At 39.8% G+C, this 17747-nt stretch overlaps 1 protein-coding gene across 4 annotated transcripts in view; it reads right to left on the reverse strand.

Moving 5' to 3' along the window:
* The window catches only part of LOC111871766 (kinesin-like protein KIF3B), a 102045-nt gene that overhangs the window by 67119 nt on the left and 17179 nt on the right, over positions 1 to 17747 (reverse strand). For all 4 annotated transcript variants that reach the window (XM_023865078.2, XM_023865076.2, XM_023865077.2 and 1 more), the window contains 4 exons: positions 10119 to 10171; positions 8131 to 8219; positions 5640 to 5750; positions 930 to 1054 (listed from right to left, as the gene is read on the reverse strand). In XM_023865078.2, coding sequence (XP_023720846.1) covers positions 930 to 1054; positions 5640 to 5750; positions 8131 to 8219; positions 10119 to 10142 — 349 coding nt within the window. In that variant the 5' untranslated portion in view covers positions 10143 to 10171. The remainder of the gene's footprint in view (positions 1 to 929; positions 1055 to 5639; positions 5751 to 8130; positions 8220 to 10118; positions 10172 to 17747) is intronic.

Genomic DNA, 17747 nt, shown 5'->3' on the forward strand with positions numbered 1-17747 from the left:
AATCAGCATTTCCAAAGCTGATGGACTGGCTGTGCTGGTCCACTCTCTTGGCCATCCAAATCACTGATTAACACACACTGTAATTTTGTCCTATGAGGATATGCAAAAGACCACATCTAACAAACACTGGTGACCAACATTCATTAACAATTTGAAGAACAGAACACAAGCTGTTGTTGCAAAAGCTAATACTGACATAATGCAGCATAAATATCACTTGGACGCTGTATATTTGAGAAAATGGTGCAAATGCTGAATGTGTGTAATGTTCAGAACAACAAATATTGTGAGAGGTTTTGTTACAGATGATGCACAAACAGTGTGTCTATGTCTTTCCATATGGATTTTATTCACCAGTAAACTTATGAACATAATCTATGCACAGCCTGCATAATGTTACTCTTTTCTGTCTTCAAATTCTTACTGGAGAGTCAGATTTATATGCAGCATGATGTTGAAGGGTTATAAAACATACAAAAGCATACCTCCTAGGATGGTGGCTGACACAGACTTCCAATATAATTATCTCAGTTATCCACTAATAAATTTATAAGGTTCTAAAGTTACAGTTGTTTAACAACTTATTATATAAAATGAAGGAAGGACATTTCTGGTGGAACTTCAGGCTAATCATACCACAAGAAAAACTGAACTTCAGTACAGTGATTTCTCTGGTCAATGTAGAGTGTCAAATTTTACCCAGATTCGTTTACATCAATGTTTTCATACACATGAAAAACAATCATCATTTTAAGAACAAAGACAGGCATGGAATGTAAATCTTCTAAAGTGGAATTCTTGCAGTTTGCCTGTTTAATTTCAGCCTTTCAAATTATCAGACTTCAACAATTAACAGAAACATAAACAGAGATATCACTATAAACTGCCAGGTATCAACAAGTCACTGAAGTTGCCTTGACATAACCAACCTTCCATCGTGTATGTTTTCCCTGTTCCAGTTTGCCCATATGCAAAGATTGTTCCATTGAAACCATCAAGCACTGAACTAACAAGAGACCTAACTGTTTCCTCATATATATCATCTTGAGTTGAACTGAAAAGGAAAAGACACAACAATATTAGCTATTCATCTTCATTCACTGCTATTACATCTTATAATAATATCAGCTTCATCAATGAAAAGTAGTATGCTGAAACAAAAATAGTGTTATTTTGCAACACAGTGATAAACATCAAGAGCTCCTTCCTCTCCTAATTAGGGATTTGTTTCTCTTCTCTACAATTACTAGATGAATTTACACACATTTGCAGGTGTTACTGTTGCTATCAACTATTCACGCTCATTTATCACCCACTTGGTTGGCTTACCTGGACACATACTGTTTCAAACTGAAATGTCCCTTGAAATTTATCATTACTTAATATTGTGAAACGATGGACAAAAAATTACCCCTGCTAGCTAAAGGCTCAATAAACACATGTCTGGGGCAATGGATATGCATGAAATAACATAAGATCTGCTGGAAACGATATTTTCTGTGTCGCCCATCCTCAGGCTGTGTAACTCGCTTGGATAAGGTAAGTTCGTTCATTCATTCATTCATTCATTCATTCACTGTTAGAGGGGGTGGGTCTCCCCATGCACTTAGACCAGTTATTGGTCCATTGTGCATCCCCCTTTAATTTCTACTGTCTCCATACCTTACCGGTACTGGTGCCCGCTATCAGCCCCATTCTGCCAGTGAGGTCGGCCCTCTACTGGCAGTGGTATCTGATAATTAGTTCCTTTCTGTCAGCGAGGTCGGCCCTCATCTGGCAGTGGTACCTAATACTTTCCCCATCTACCGGAGGCACTGGAAACTACTTGGGCGGGAAAATTTGCCTAATTTAGCTCAGAGGTCTCCTAGAGACATGAGGTTCTTTTACGACACAGGACCGACAGCTTAAAGTCCCTCCCGGAGGACTTGTTCCCTGAATTTTTTCTGCCCTTAAAAATTCCACGACCTCCGCTGGGTTTGAACCCGCGTACCTTCAGTCATGAGGTGGGAATGTTACCCTTAGAGTATGGAGGCCACTATAAGGTAAGTTAGTGATGATGGCAGCCCATGTGGAGCCAGGTTCGCATACCTCCATCACAGCCATACACATCATATGAGGCAACAAGAAGGGAACCCAATGCCTGGGGTTATAACTGGGCCAACCTGTTCCCAGGGGATATAAATAGGGGACCTGGCCCTCTAAGTTGGGGAAATCTCAAAGTCTCGAATCTGAGAGAGTAAAATTCGAGTTTCTACCTGAAAGTTCCCGGACTAGGTCAAAAAAGAAATGCTGGCATAACTTACTCAATTTTGGAGGCCATCTCCTTCAAATTAGTCTCCTTGTGAGCGTATACAGCAATCCCATCATTTTTTCCATGCTTCAAATGAACTGTGGAAGCCGCGTGCGTTGTATTTGCACGCAGCCACAAGAGAAGGACACATCACAAGATGCAGTATACACAAAATATAGGAAGAACGACTCCCATAGTGGAAGACTGATATAATACGCGAGTTTCAAATACGACGTATAAGATAATAAATCTTAATAAAATTTTAATATATAAATTTTATTATAGTACATGATGAATATACATTTTAAATCATTTTATAAACGACACATGATGGCGAGCAGTGCACTAGTTTAACGTAAATAACACACCCGAGGATGGCACGGTGATGCTGAAACATGTAGTGAAGTGACAAGTGAGATTGTGTGCACTAGAAGACAGTCAATACATACACATCATGGACGTGAATCAGTGCAACAGGACGCTAAAATACAACATTATTAACACCAATATGTGCTATAATTTTTCCAGGTTTGTCTTCCTGGCTGTTACAGACATACTGATTCCCAAAATTGATCACTGAGGAAAATAAAAAGGTGATCTCTCCCCATATCACAAGGCAAATGGTCATGAACAGGACACAGAAAAAAAAAACGCACTGTGAACACATACGTGAAGAATCACTCTCACAACTGAACTCTCATTCTAGTGTGTACACTGCATCACTTTCTATCAGAACACAAACACGAAGCATCTGAATCCATCATTTGATTCTCATTAACTAACTAGTACAGACAACTCACTCAACCCAGACATCTTATTGTAACTCAACATGACTTCATGACCTTAACCTGGCCCTCTCCATCCAGCATTGAAGCAAGATGAATTTATGACTGTAGCTGCACCAATATGATGTGTTCAATTTTATGGCTGATTTTGCCACATTTTCTTATGTTAGAAGGGGCAAAACCTTTTTGAGTTTAGTAAATCCTGCTAATTTGAGTGACAGAGAGCAGCAAAGGACTAATTTGTGTTGCTGAGGAAGTGTGCTATCCATTTTATCTAATACACATGAACCAAAGGGATATCAAGCTGTACATGATACACTTAAAAGGTAGTGAAGGAAGGTTGTAACAAACCCGGATAACACACAATAACTGTGTTTTAAAACATCAGCTATACAAGAGCATGAAACCAATGAGTCCTCTTTTAACATAGGTAAATACTGTCATTTGTTAGTGACTACACGAGATGTGGATTGAGAACCGGATTTAATGAAGCTCCATAACTCATAACTACGTGGTGCAATCCAAAAGTTCCCGAAATATATTAATAAAAACTATTACATCTTACCTAGATCTTATTCTGCACCATCACCTTCAAAGTAGTCCCCTTGGGAGCGAATACACCGATCCCAGCGTTTCTGCCACTTTTCAAATGCATCCTGGAAGTCTTTCTTTGTTAGGGTGTTTAGTACCATCTGTGTTACCACTTGAATTTCCTCAATTGTATCAAATCTTCGCCCCTTCAACTTGATTTTCATATTGGGGAAGAGAAAGAAGTCACATGGAGCTAAGTCTGGCAAGTACGGTGGGTGGGGAACAACTGCCATCTTGTTTTTAGCCAAAAATTCCTGCACAATGCGTTGTCATGGTGGAGTACCCATTCGTTCGTGCGCCACTTCTCTGGACGTTTTCTCCTCATGTCCTCCCTCAAACACCTTAGAACATCACGATAGAACTCTTTATTGACTGTCTGACCAGGAGGGACAAACTCCTTATGAACAATCCCATCAATATCAAAAAAGCAGATCAACATGGACTTAATGTTGCTCTTGATTTGTCGAGCTTTTTTTGGCCGAGGTGAAGAAGGGCTCTTCCATTGCGATGATTGCTGCTTGCTTTCAGGGTCGTAGCCATAAACCCAACTTTCGTCACCAGTGACAACCTTCAAAAGAAAGTTTGGTTCCTCTTGAAGCTGTTGCTGAAGTTCCCTGCAGACTTCCAAGCGATGCTGCTTCTGTTCATTTTGCAGCAGTCGTGGCACAAACTTCGCCACAATCCTCATGTTCAGTTCCTCTGACAAAATTCGTTGACATGTACCATAACTTAGTCCCAAGGTGTTACGGAGGTCGTGGATGGTCAGTCTACGATGTTGTAGATCAGATCCCTAACTTTTGCGATACTTTCTGGTGTGGTGCCAATTGACGGCCGTTCAAAACGATCATCATCATCATCAGTCGATGTTCAGCCATTTTGAAACGCTTATACCAGTCGTAAGTTTGTCTGGCCTAAACTGTTGTCAACAAAAGCTTGCTTCAACATTTGGTGCATTTCTGCAGTGGGTTTCCCAAGTTTAAAACAAATCTTTATACAGATATGCTGCTCTCTGAGGTCAGCCATCGCAAAACCACAAACTCACAGAAACACAAAACAAGGAAATATGTTCACCAACAATAAACCCAACCACACAACTCGATGCTGCTTCCCACACTGATTCAAGAAGGATGTGTGAGGAGACACCTAGCGGTATTTCAATGTACTCATAACCATTCTCGCGCAAAATTCAAATTTCAGAAACTTTTGGATTGCCCCACATATACAGAATTATTAATCTCTCACTAATTCACGCACCCTAAAAATCGCTACAGCACACGCTAAGTCTTCCCAGTCTGATGCGCCTTCATGTGCCTGCTGCTTGGTAGCAGCTCCCAACAATGCAGATTCCTCTGCTTCGATGTTCATGACCTTGCCATCTGGCACCCCTTAGCTACAACTACTAATAACCAACTCCCGACCATGAATTTCAGCTCTGACCTACGGCTCAAGATTGGCTCAATGACACTGCTGCTGGCCTTCCTTTATCACCTTTGCAGAGACCACATAGAAAACACAGCTTCCAACAATTCTGTTGTGTCATACATCTTTCAGCTCCCCTACTCCATCTTTCATCCATCATGTCACAATATTATAGAATGATATTTCAAATGTCCTGAACAGTGCGATGTAATTACCATTATAAAACTTTTATTGCCTGTTATACAGTGTGTTTAGTTAAGGAGGAAACTTCACAACACCACTGATCTGGCCCAATATTCCTCACAGATTGCTGCTGTAACTGCTGATAGCAGACTGAGTCATTAGCACTAATAAACGCACGCCGTTACAGTTACAGGAGCAATCTGTGAGGATTATTGGGCCCAGTCAGTGGTAGTGCAAAGATTCTTCCTTGATTGAATGCCCTGTATAATACAATATTATAATAAAAATCTATGCAATTCAAGTCTGATGCTGTAGTTCTCTGAAGCAAACTCTTATATACACTACATCATAGCACACACGATGACGCTTACTTCCAGCCATACACTGCATCATATGTAAAAGACTTCTTGTTTTCACGGGGATCCTTTGCATTGGGGTTAAAAATATCGATAGCACCTCTACTGGGGAAGCACTCAACCACACTGCAAAGAAAATAAAATAATATATCAGTATTACAACAAATATAATGCTTATACCATATGAGTACCTTTCCTGTGTAATCTTGTTCTTTTGCAAAATTACAATTGGAATAATTAACCTTTATGAGTCGAAGGACACCGTATGGGGACCTTTAAAGTAAAGCCTAGTGGCCGAAAGACACCGTATTGGTATGCGCAGTCCACGTGTGCGCACAGTGTTTTAAAATCTAATTTTAAGATAGAAATTCTTGTTCTACTTACATTATTTTTGGATACCCGCTTTATAAGTAGACTGTCCTCCCTCCTGCATCATCTAACTGAATGTTGCATTAACTGAATGCAGAGTCCAACTTTGCAATTCATGCACTTTGTCCGTATGTAACTCTGTTTTCCACGTGAAGCGCACACACGCAACATCTGTCTTGTATTAGCAGGAAGTAGGCCAGTGATGGTGAGTGGTCTCCTCTATTCGTAACGCTTATAAAACATCACAATTTCAACTATGCACCATGGCCCCTTTTCGCATGGAAGAAGCCAAAATTGAGAGGCCGCTCATAAATCACACCATTCAGAATGTGGTACACAAGGCTGAAAGCACGTAGAAGAAAGGGGCCATGTGGGGGCCTTTCTACATTATTTTTGGACCCCAGCTTTATAAGTAGACTGTCTTCCCTCCTGCATCATCTAACTAAATTTTTCATGTAACTGAATGCAGAGTCCGACATCGCAATTCATGCACTTTGTCCGTATGTAACTCTGTTTTCCACGCGAAGCACACACATGCAACATCAGTCTCGTATTAGCAGGAAGTCAGCCAGTGTTGCCGATTTGCCTTCTCTAATCATAACACTTATAAAACATCGCAATTTCAACTATTCCCCATGGTCGCATTTCACATGGAAGAAGCCGAAGTTAATAGGCAGCTGATAAATGTCACTGATTTAGAATGGGTACATAAGACTGAAAGTACACAGAAGCAAGGGGCCATGTGTGGGCCTTTCTAACAAGCTTAACAGTACTTCTTGTGTGGCAGATACGTGTATACACAGACAGAGTTTCTGAGGGACGTGACCTCACTCCTGTATACAGAAAGGTTTGGAGTGCTATAAAAGCATAAACATTTCCTCCCCTTTGGCCATATAAGCCAGTACCAGTATGAATGATGTCAGCAGCAGGCATTTATACTGCAAAAACGTTTTGTGCAGAAACTGACTGCATATTTGTGGACAGACGGTTAAATTGGGAAAACAATTTTTTGGAATCAGTGTAACAATTTTTACAGATTCTAAAATCTGTAAATTACAATATCTGATTCTATATTCTTTCTAGATAAAAGCAGCATTTATTTCATTCGTTTATCACAAAAATTGTATAAATCACAGCATTTTGAGTAACATGATTACAATTTTTATTACTCTACAATGGCAGGCATTTAAATTAACTCCGGCCCGCTACCATTACCGGAATTTAAATGGCCCGTCCCTTAAAGGTTAAAAGAGATACAATTAGGTTTCAAATAAGAAGTACATTAGATGAGATTCTCACAGCAGTATCCTGTGCATGTAACGTTATTTAGTCTGGTGCTTCACCAATTCATCAGAGGACTGTACTGCCTCCATCTTCAGGATTAAAAAATAAGAAGACATGCAAGAAACCAGAAAAGCAGGTGGCAGAGTACAACAGAGTTCTGCTTGCTGCCTAATTCTTGCTGGTTTCTTGCTTGGGTATTCTTCAACCCTAACAATGGAGGCATAATGTTCCTCCAAAATGTCAGTTTCTACCGGACCACATTGTGTCATATCCCAGAAGACAGAATTCTTCAAGAAGCTCTGGAGAAATATGACAAAACTCATATACTGTTTTCACGACAAACATAAGTGGAAACTTCTATAGGGGTCCAGGCAACCAACCAGAGGAACAAAAATGAGGTGGCATGAATTAAATGAAAAGGGATTTGCTAAATATAACTTTGTGAAGGGGGGATGGCACAGTAGAGAAAAATCAAAGCTGACATAATAGTCATATCAAGATAACTGAGTGGGTTAATACATCTATCCCAAATATTTTTACTGTGCTTGAAGTCTGGCAAACATACTTCAATAAGGAGTACAGTTTGGTATAAGTGCACTGGTGTTTCAGAGGTGGACTTCCACTGAACTACATGGTGTTACAAACCAGAAGATCATACTCATCACAGTCACCGCTGAGAGAAACACAAATGCAACATATGTCTATAAAAATTACATTTGAATCGAGAAAATAATGTACCTTCACAAGTTCAAACATTTTAATGAACTGTACACGCACACATGCTGGCACACACAGAATTCTTCCTGCTTTATGTTACATAGAAAAAAGCATGTTTGTGATTATGAATCCTTACCATGAATACCCAGCAGCAATTTCTTTGTCATTCAGCGGCCTACACCTTACCACTACTTGTACTGCTTCATTTTTATGTGCTCGTCGTGGCTGAAGAAGAAAGAAAATTATGTACATATCAATATAAACCACTAGGAAAGAAGTTCTAACTTATTTAACCATATTTTTCACCAGAATTTTTACCTCAAAAGAAAAATGTTACTTTTCATATACACATAATTTAATAGCAATACCAGAAAATTCTCATGCACTTACAATACTTTCACATAATATCTTATACTGTCCAATATTTCAGCTTAGGCAGCAAATAAGTAACAACATTAGAGAAGGTACTGTACAGCGTATTGTTAATGGAAAGCCTAATTAAAAAAATGTTCACAGTGTGTACTGAGAATGATGACAAAGCAGCAAAGAGAAAGAAGGGTTGAAATCTACACATAATTGATAAACAATTATGAGAATATATGACAGAAAGTTCATAAGAGTAATGTGACATGTGATGAAACCTGTATTCACTGTTATGAGCTGAACTCCAACAGGCACATCTGATTTCTACTGTGAGGTACAAATTTAAGGTAAAGGCATTAGCCAATAAAGTGCTGATTCTGTTCTGAGATATGAGGCATCCAATTATAACACACTGCATGTAATCAGGTACAAGTACATCAGCAACCACTGCTTCCTACTTTCAAATGCCTGAAAATTATAAAAGCCAAAAAATGTCACATAAATTTAAGCAAAGGCTTTATGTGCTTCATAATGGCCACCATCACTCTACCACAGAAACAACAGGGGTATCATCGAATTACACTGGGAGGTGCCAACACATTCAAAGATTAAAGTACTATATGATTTTAGGATGTCTGTTCTCTGCAAAGCAGCATTATTAGGAAGAAGCTTTCACAGCGGTGACTATATGGAAACTACAGTGCAATACTGGCTTCAGGAGCAACAAATACAGTATTTTGTTAAAGGTACAAAAACAAGTGTTGGAGCAATGGAATAATTGTACTGCCATAAAAGACTATGATGAAAATTAACCTAAACTACTTTTTTTATATGGTTCATTTTCCAATACACTAATTATATTAAAATAATATTAAGTTACCACCTAAGCATATCTAGTTTCTTTCCTTAAGCTCATTAAGTGATGCTGAAACCATGACATGGTTCAGTCTTTCAAGACCGTCTTTAGCAAAGTGCACCATATTGTGACATGATGCCCGAAAGCTGGAACAGTGAAATCAGAATAGACGTTCACTGCTAGGTAACAGCTCGGTAAACACATTCCCGTGGCAACAAATACACAAGTAATAATCAAGTGACATCTGTTGCTATGCAACAGTGCTGTAAACATGTCCTTCCAATAATAGAAAGGCTGCGTTTTCTGTGTGGTCTGTGCAAAGTAGTTATAAGGAAGAGTCCCGAAGCAGGAGCAGTGTAAAACAGAGTCGAGCATCAAGATGCCAGGCTGCTGGGATAAGAGTTTGGTAGCTGAGGAACTGAATCAAGTCTTCCAAATAGGCAGCTGCGGAATAATGGCAAGAAAGGAATTAGGAAGTGAGACTGCTATAAATCCCTTGCCAGGATATAACTAGTGAAGACTCAGAATCCTTATGCATGCACAGTGGTGAACTGTAAAGTGTGCAGATCACCAAGTGCTGTATTCCTTACAATTCCAAGTACTGTGCATAAGGTGTCGATAAATCCAATCACCCAATCCAAAACCCCATTTATGTTCACCCCTACATGTGACAATATTAAAGGAAACTTTACATTTTATGTATATGAAAGAATGAAATAGTCATAAATTTTTTATGAACATTATATTTCTTTGATTTAGCTGTAAGTAATGCAATCAGTTGATTTTGGTATGCAGGGCCATGCTCTTATGTTGCTGTCTCAATTTCAGTACTCACCTGCTAAGAACCAAATGCTCCCCCCCCCCATCTTTAATATAATACAGAATAAGGAATAAAAGAAGCTTACCACAAACTTTCCAGTCTTTTCCATACTCCTCTCAGGTAATGTTGGCAGCTTATCTGTAGAGAAGGAACAAATAGGAAAAACTATACAGTTAGTACATACTTGGAAATTCTTAAAACACCTGAAAAGAAATTACTACTGAGTATTGAAATACACCACCATATTAGCACACATATATTCTACCTCCATTTTGCCTCCAACAACAAGCCCACAATTATTAGTTTCATGCAAGAGTTATCTTGCACTGCAACTCCCTTCAGAAATGACAAATTTGTACGGTCTGCTGAGAATGATTTTTTCAAAGACACAGAATCCTACCAAGTGAATGCAAATGCAAAAATCATTCAATAACACTACACAGCAGTGATCAATTTTATGGCAGCACACCAAAAACACTTGCATAACGCAGATAAGCGCACATTAGCTAATGGTTTGAGAATCCTGTGTATTCCTTCATTACAGCCATTCATTTAATATATAGGTGGGCTTCTGGAAACAAAATATTAATAATGGCTGCCAGAAGCCAATACTAATCTTCCTAGTTTCATTAGGGCCCTTCAAAAAAGGCCTCTCTTCAATGCTAGGGCCAGAACCTGTTTGTCTGAGGCCCTGCAAATATCTACACAAGCGTCACCTCTGCAGAGCTGTAAATCTTCATTCTTTTCCCAGCCAGAGTATGGCATTAACAAAGCATGTGGTAGAAGGATTCCTGTTCCTGTCCACATTCTCTACATACAGCATTATCCAAGAGGCCCATAACATGTTGAGGCTGTCTCAGTGTCCAGTAGCCAGTCAAAAATCCTGTTATCTGTCTAAAGTGCTCCCTGTTCAAGACCACTACATCCTTACACAGTTTTTCCAAAGGCCCTTCAATGAAGAGTTTTGACTGTCATACATCTTTAATACACGTATTAAAGATAAGCAGCAACACACACAGAGAGAGCCTACACAGAACAATACCTGAACAACGATAAACAAGAAGTGNACATATATTGATAGTCTGGGACTGAGAAATGAACTACCCAATCTCTTACTGGCCAAGGCATCTGCATCCTCATTGCTCTGCATCACCGTGTGGAGAGGGACCCAAAGAAGTGTAACCTTGCTCCTACTGGATATAGCACAAATTGCCTGTTGATATTCCCATGTCAGCTTTGATGTTATCCTCAATGTTGCCCTTGCAACATTGAGGTTTCCTGGCTATCTGCACATATACATTTTTTCTCACATATGGTTCCTTTCTATAATAAACTGTGCATATGATAAAATTGCAGACACTTCTACCTGGAACGCTGTGGAATGTGCTCCATGCTCCAAGTGAGGATAGCTCCCTCAGTATACCAGAGCAGCCATCTGCTCTGAAGAGTTATGGACCTATTAAAATGCACATCCTAGTTACTTTACAAATACCCACCATAGCGGCCCAGGTTTGATCCCGGGTCTGGTCAAGTGGGATTTGTGGTGGACAAAGTGGCACTGAGGCAAGTTTTCTCCAAGTATTTCAGTTTCCCCTGCCAATCTCCATTCCAACTGCTCCACAATCACCCTCACCTATCATCTGGGGCTGGTACAATAGGCCAAAAGTGGCCGCAGTACAAGGGACTTAATCCCACCCCAATAGCAATTAAAAATAAAAAATAATACTTTAGAAATAGCTTGTATTAAATCTGCACAACTTCAACAGTAACAATTAACGAGCGTGAGTGAGTTCAAATGTTATTCTGATGATTTAATATTCAATGAATTTTCTGCAAAAATAATGTGAATAGCATCACAAACGCCATTATGCATACAGAAAGCACAATATTTTAATATTTAACACAAAGCAACTGCTACACATTATATACCATAAGTTAAATATCCCTAGCAAGAAACACAGAAGCCATATGAAATATATTTATCACAAAATCAAAGTATGAGATCCATATCAAGGCACTGAGCAAATCAGCTCAGGTGGTAATGGATTACTTATATTTAACCCGTTGCCGTGGTTCGTCGTGTATGTTTCGTCAGGGATTTNACTAATTCTGTAAAATCCAATTTAATATTATCCCCTTACCCATGACTGGGTCTTTGGAAAAATCTCTTCCTTTCAGAATTCCTTTCTTCAGAATTTCAGAATTTCTGACCAACAAGTTGTACACACTTTTCACCTCTTCCATTTTTGTTAGATGACCCATTCATTTCATTTCCCTTAATTTTACCATCCTAAGAACATACTGTGTCATGACAGCTGAAAGCCAGAATATCAAACCCAGAAAAGGCATCCACTGCTAAGGAACAACAATTAAAAAACACTCACTCAACAATACTTGGACCATTGCTGAGCAACAGCCCATTTAACATTTCACAATGGAGGAATTCTTGGAAGTTCTGTTTTCTATGTGATCTGTGCTGGGGCTCCACTGTCGTGCACTAGTTTTAAGTATAATTAGAATCTTTAGTGCAAGAATTAATTGCAGATGACAAGTAATAGTCAAGCCAATGGGACATAGTCACCTTCTTCTTTGAAGGAACTGACTTATTCCCAGTCTTACTGCTACACAGGAAGCACCCCTGTGGCTTTCTCTTAGAAATTTTGTCTGTGAGTAGCAGAGCGGCAAACTTTGAGAATACGATCTCTGGCAGTTCCAGCACATCATAACTTAAAAGGGGGCATGCAGGAGACCCACTCCAAGCGGGTTATCCATCAGTGAGCTATCAAAAAGGACATTAGGACTTTAAGGGTCAGAATCCCACACTACAGCTAGCTGATTAGAGATCCAAAATTTGTGTGAATTCCTAGATTTCAAAATTACCCAATCAGTGGAATTTAGGGGGAGTGACTTCACTGAGGAATTGACGACCAGGGACCTCAGGGTCTTCAAGGAAGTCAGTCACCAAGTTCAGCTGTCTGCCAACTTTTCAACTGTTTAGATGCAAAATTTGTACCAACGCTGTTCTGGACAAAGCCTAAATTCAACAAGCCAAAGTGTAAACCATTCTGATAACTTCTGGCGTACCAGAACTAAGCTATATAAGGACTTATGTACAAGTATCCACTACATTAACTGTGTGTGTTATTGAGTGAGTAAAAGTGTTAATAAATGATCACTGTGTTTATGTGCAAAGGTAGCATCGCGCTAATCACTCCTCTGTCTAAGCGAGGCCCTCGTCAAACGCTCTGAAAAAGACTCTCAACTTTACCCACAGATGAACTAGTTACCTATCACATTTAGTTCACTTTCATAATCAAATCCATAATTATTGCAAGCCGACACCAGTTGAGCTTACTGGCACCCAACCAAAGAAGAACAAAGGAAAAGAGCAATGAACGTGTGGCAAGCTAAAGGGGTAGAGAAGGTGGGTAAACGACGATTACAAAGAGGTGATGCCAAACATAGGGGCCACTGGGCGATTATAAAGAGGTGACATCCAGCAACGTTGGGTGAAGAGTGGTTATAAAAAGAGGTGGTGCCAAATGTGGGGCGAAGAGCATTAAAATTGCAAGGATAAATGAGAAAAGTTGGCCAGTCTTCAAAAGTGAACATTTAAGCGCCAACATTAAACTAACCCTCCATAAGGCTGTGGTTAGATCTGTAACTACTTACACTTCCCTGCCTGTGAATTAGCAGAAGACACTTACCTCTTAAAATTGCAGTAAAAAGTAAAGTAAAGCTATCCCTGTAACAGGCCATGAAGGCCCATAGGGTTGTGAGACGTTNGGAAGCACCCCTGTGGCTCTCTTAGAAATTTTGTCTGTGAGTAGCAGAGCGGCAAACTTTGAGAATACGATCTCTGGTAGTTCCAGCACAGCATAACTTAAAAGAGGGCATGCAGGAGACCCACTCCAAGCGGGTTATCCATCAGTGAGCTGTCAAAAAGGACATTAGGACTTTAAGGGTCAGAATCCCACACTACAGCTAGCTGATTAGAGATCCAAAATTTGTGTGAATTCCTAGATTTCAAAATTACCCAATCAGTGGAATTTAGGGGGAGCGACTTCACTGAGGAATTGACGACCAGGGACCTCAGGGTCTTCAAGAAAGTCAGTCACCAAGTTCAGCTGTCTGCCAACTTGTCAACTGTTTAGATGCAAAATTTGTATCACCGCTGTTCTGGACAAAGCCTAAATTCAACAAGCCAAAGTGTAAACTATTCTGATAACTTCTGGTGTACCAGGACTAAGCTATATAAGGACTTATGTACAAGTATCCACTACATTAACTGTGTGTGTTATTGAGCGAGTAAAAGTGTTAATAAATGATCACTGTGTTTATGTGCAAAGGTAGCATCGCGCTAATCACTCCTCTGTCTAAGCGAGGCCCTCGTCAAACGCTCTGAAAAAGACTCTCAACTTTACCCACAGATGAACTAGTTACCTATCACATTTAGTTCACTTTCATAATCAAATCCATAATTATTGCAAGCCGACACCAGTTGAGCTTACTGGCACCCAACCAAAGAAGAACAAAGGAAAACAGCAATGAACGTGTGGCAAGCTAAAGGGGTAGAGACGGTGGGTAAACGACAATTATAAAGAGGTGATGCCAATCGTAGGGGCCACTGGGCGATTATAAAGAGGTGACATCCAGCAACGTTGGGTGAAGAACGGTTATAAAAAGAGGTGGTGCCAAACGTGGGGCGAAGAGCGTTAAAATTGCAAGGATAAATGAGAAAAGTTGGCCAGTCTTCAAAAGTGAACATTTAAGCGCCAACATTAAACTAACCCTCCATAAGGCTGTGGTTAGATCTGTAACTACTTACACTTCCCTGCCTGTGAATTAGCAGAAGACACTTACCTCTTAAAATTGCAGTAAAAAGTAAAGTAAAGCTATCCCTGTAACAGGCCATGAAGGCCCATAGGGTTGTGAGACGTTAAGGGTCCCACATTACCTTGACAATCGGCTCAAAGATGGTGGTAAGGTTGTCAGCCTTACGCACCAGCTGCACTTCACTCCCCAGGAAAATTATTTAATTAATTCCTGGTACTCATTTCTGTTAGAGGCTGAGTAAACCCCAGGGCCTAGTGTGGCTGGAAGGATTAAGTCAATTGAAAAAATCTAATGACCTCATCGGGACTCGAACCGTGACCTTCTGGCTTGTAGCATAGTACCTTAACCACTACGCTACCACATACCCCCTTAAAATGGCAGTGACTATAAAATTAGGTTCTGTGCACCATTGGAAATTTTTCAATGTGCACACTAGTCTGCAATTTGCACACAGCTTCCAACCTTCCGTATGTGTATGAGTATATAATAAAATTGCACAGGCAACAAGCAGAAGTCACACAAAATCAAGAGAATGAATATGTTCATGGTATAGGACAAAGTGAAGTCAGGCACAGAAAATATGAGGCTTATACTTGACGGTGGTCAAGCTTATGACCATTCAACTGACTAAGCTGCTGTTGTAGCATAAGGTATGTAAGATAGGCATGATCTGCTCTGTAAAGCATGTACTGACAAAAGAACTTGTGCATAGTGCAAAACGAAAAATTTTCAATAGCATGTTATATATGTGAAATGTATAAAAAAATTTGTGGTTTTAGTCCACAAGTGAACTGAGCAACCACCGCTTCTCAGCGAAGTTAGCGCCAACTTTAGCAGATAGAGTGGTCACCGTAACAAATCCCCACAGCCGTTAATTTCGGTTTCCTAGACCGGAATCGCTATTTCCTTGAAATAACTCCTCACTTATCATCATAAGGCTGAGTGAACCCCGTTCCAGACCCACTGCTTCTCAGAAATTCTGGTAGTGCTGGGAATCGAAACCAGACCTCTGGTTCTGTAGCCAAGAACTCTGACCACTAGACCACAGAGGCAGTCAAATGTATACCTGACAAAAAATCCAAGTACATTTATAAGAGACAAACTTATCTTCTAATCAGAGAGGATGTTACAAAAGGTCTACTACCACAATAGTTCAGTTGGAAGAAAAAATTCTGGTCATGAGTCTCAAAGAGACCTAACACCAAGATGAACTGACTGGCAGTAAACCACCAGATGTTAAGTAATTCTGGCTCTGACTTAGGATTTGACCAATCTGTTAGATTGCTTACAGCCAATTTCACCTAGTCCTTTACTCACTTCTTTCGCATGTTCTGTATCACTGGTTCATGTATTCATAAGTCTCTAGCTCCCACACTTACAAACTACTCCCATACAATTTCACTTATATCCTCATTTCCAGGTTTTCTTAGCTTTCATTTGTTTGACCCAATGCAACAATTATACCACTCATTTATTACTTCTCACTTGACTTTTTAATACAATACACCTGAGTTTTCCCAACAATAAACTCTGTCATGATTTCTTTCACGGACAGTTCTTTTTCCTTATTTCAGACATTTATGCTTTCATGTTAAGATCAAGTACTACTCACTTCTTAGAGACCATGACCATAACTAAATTAAAAACTAAAGATCTCAATGTCATGGATGTACACTGCAAAATGGCAAACATTTTGCTATCAAGTGTCATTATCCTCTCAGGAATGGAACATGAAAATATGTAGATGCCACTGCATAGGGTGAGGTGGGCGAGACTTGTATTTCCAAGTACTGTTGTGCCCCTTCTCTTCCTTGACCTTCACTTAGATACCCTCAAAGTAATGATACCTGATAATGAACAACAGACATGAAAGGGTGCAGTCAGACAGGAAGTACAACATGGGAAAACAACAGAAATAATTTAGACAGTATTGGTGGAAAATATTAAAACACTAAGAATATTGTAGCATTCAGAGCCGTTGCTATGCAACAACTGTGAGATAGGCTGATATACTAGGGCTGTTTCTGGGCCATGGCTTGGTAAACACATTCCCGCAGCTACAGACATGAAAGCAGCAATGGTATAGCGACAGAGGAATGATGCTTTCTTCAGTCCAAGCAGTGGACATTGCCTGGTAAACACATCTCTGCAGCAGCAAATCCATGCACAACAATAAAAGAACTGTGATTTCTATTGTCCATGCCATGATGTTATAAACAAGGGACAAGGTTACAGCTTAGTCGGCCACAAAATATATTGGAGAGAACTGAAGACTGAACCAAACACTGCCTACAGGAAACACAAGGAATCCACCCACATGCCTCTGGTAGATCATCCAATCAGTCAACCCAGCTTGAACATCTCTCCCATCTGGACTCCATTATCACAACAGATGTCTGAAAATCAGTGTATAGCATGTGTGAAAACTGTGTTTTTAATGTTGTTACCATGCAGAAAAACTGTCTCTTTAATGCTGACTTTTATTCGGATAGTATTCTGATTTTAATTGTCCATGCCATGATGTTATAAACAAGGGACAAGGTTACAGCTTAGTCGGCCACAAAATATATTGGAGAGAACTGAAGACTGAACCAAACACTGCCTACAGGAAACACAAGGAATCCACCCACATGCCTCTGGTAGATCATCCAATCAGTCAACCCAGCTTGAACATCTCTCCCATCTGGACTCCATTATCACAACAGATGTCTGAAAATCAGTGTATAGCATGTGTGAAAACTGTGTTTTTAATGTTGTTACCATGCAGAAAAACTGTCTCTTTAATGCTGACTTTTATTCGGATAGTATTCTGATTTTAATTGTCCATGCCATGATGTTATAAACAAGGGACAAGGTTACAGCTTAGTCGGCCACAAAA

Source organism: Cryptotermes secundus, unplaced genomic scaffold, assembly GCF_002891405.2.
Source record: "Cryptotermes secundus unplaced genomic scaffold, Csec_1.0 scaffold742, whole genome shotgun sequence".
In the NCBI taxonomy this organism is placed as follows: Eukaryota; Metazoa; Arthropoda; class Insecta; order Blattodea; family Kalotermitidae; genus Cryptotermes; species Cryptotermes secundus.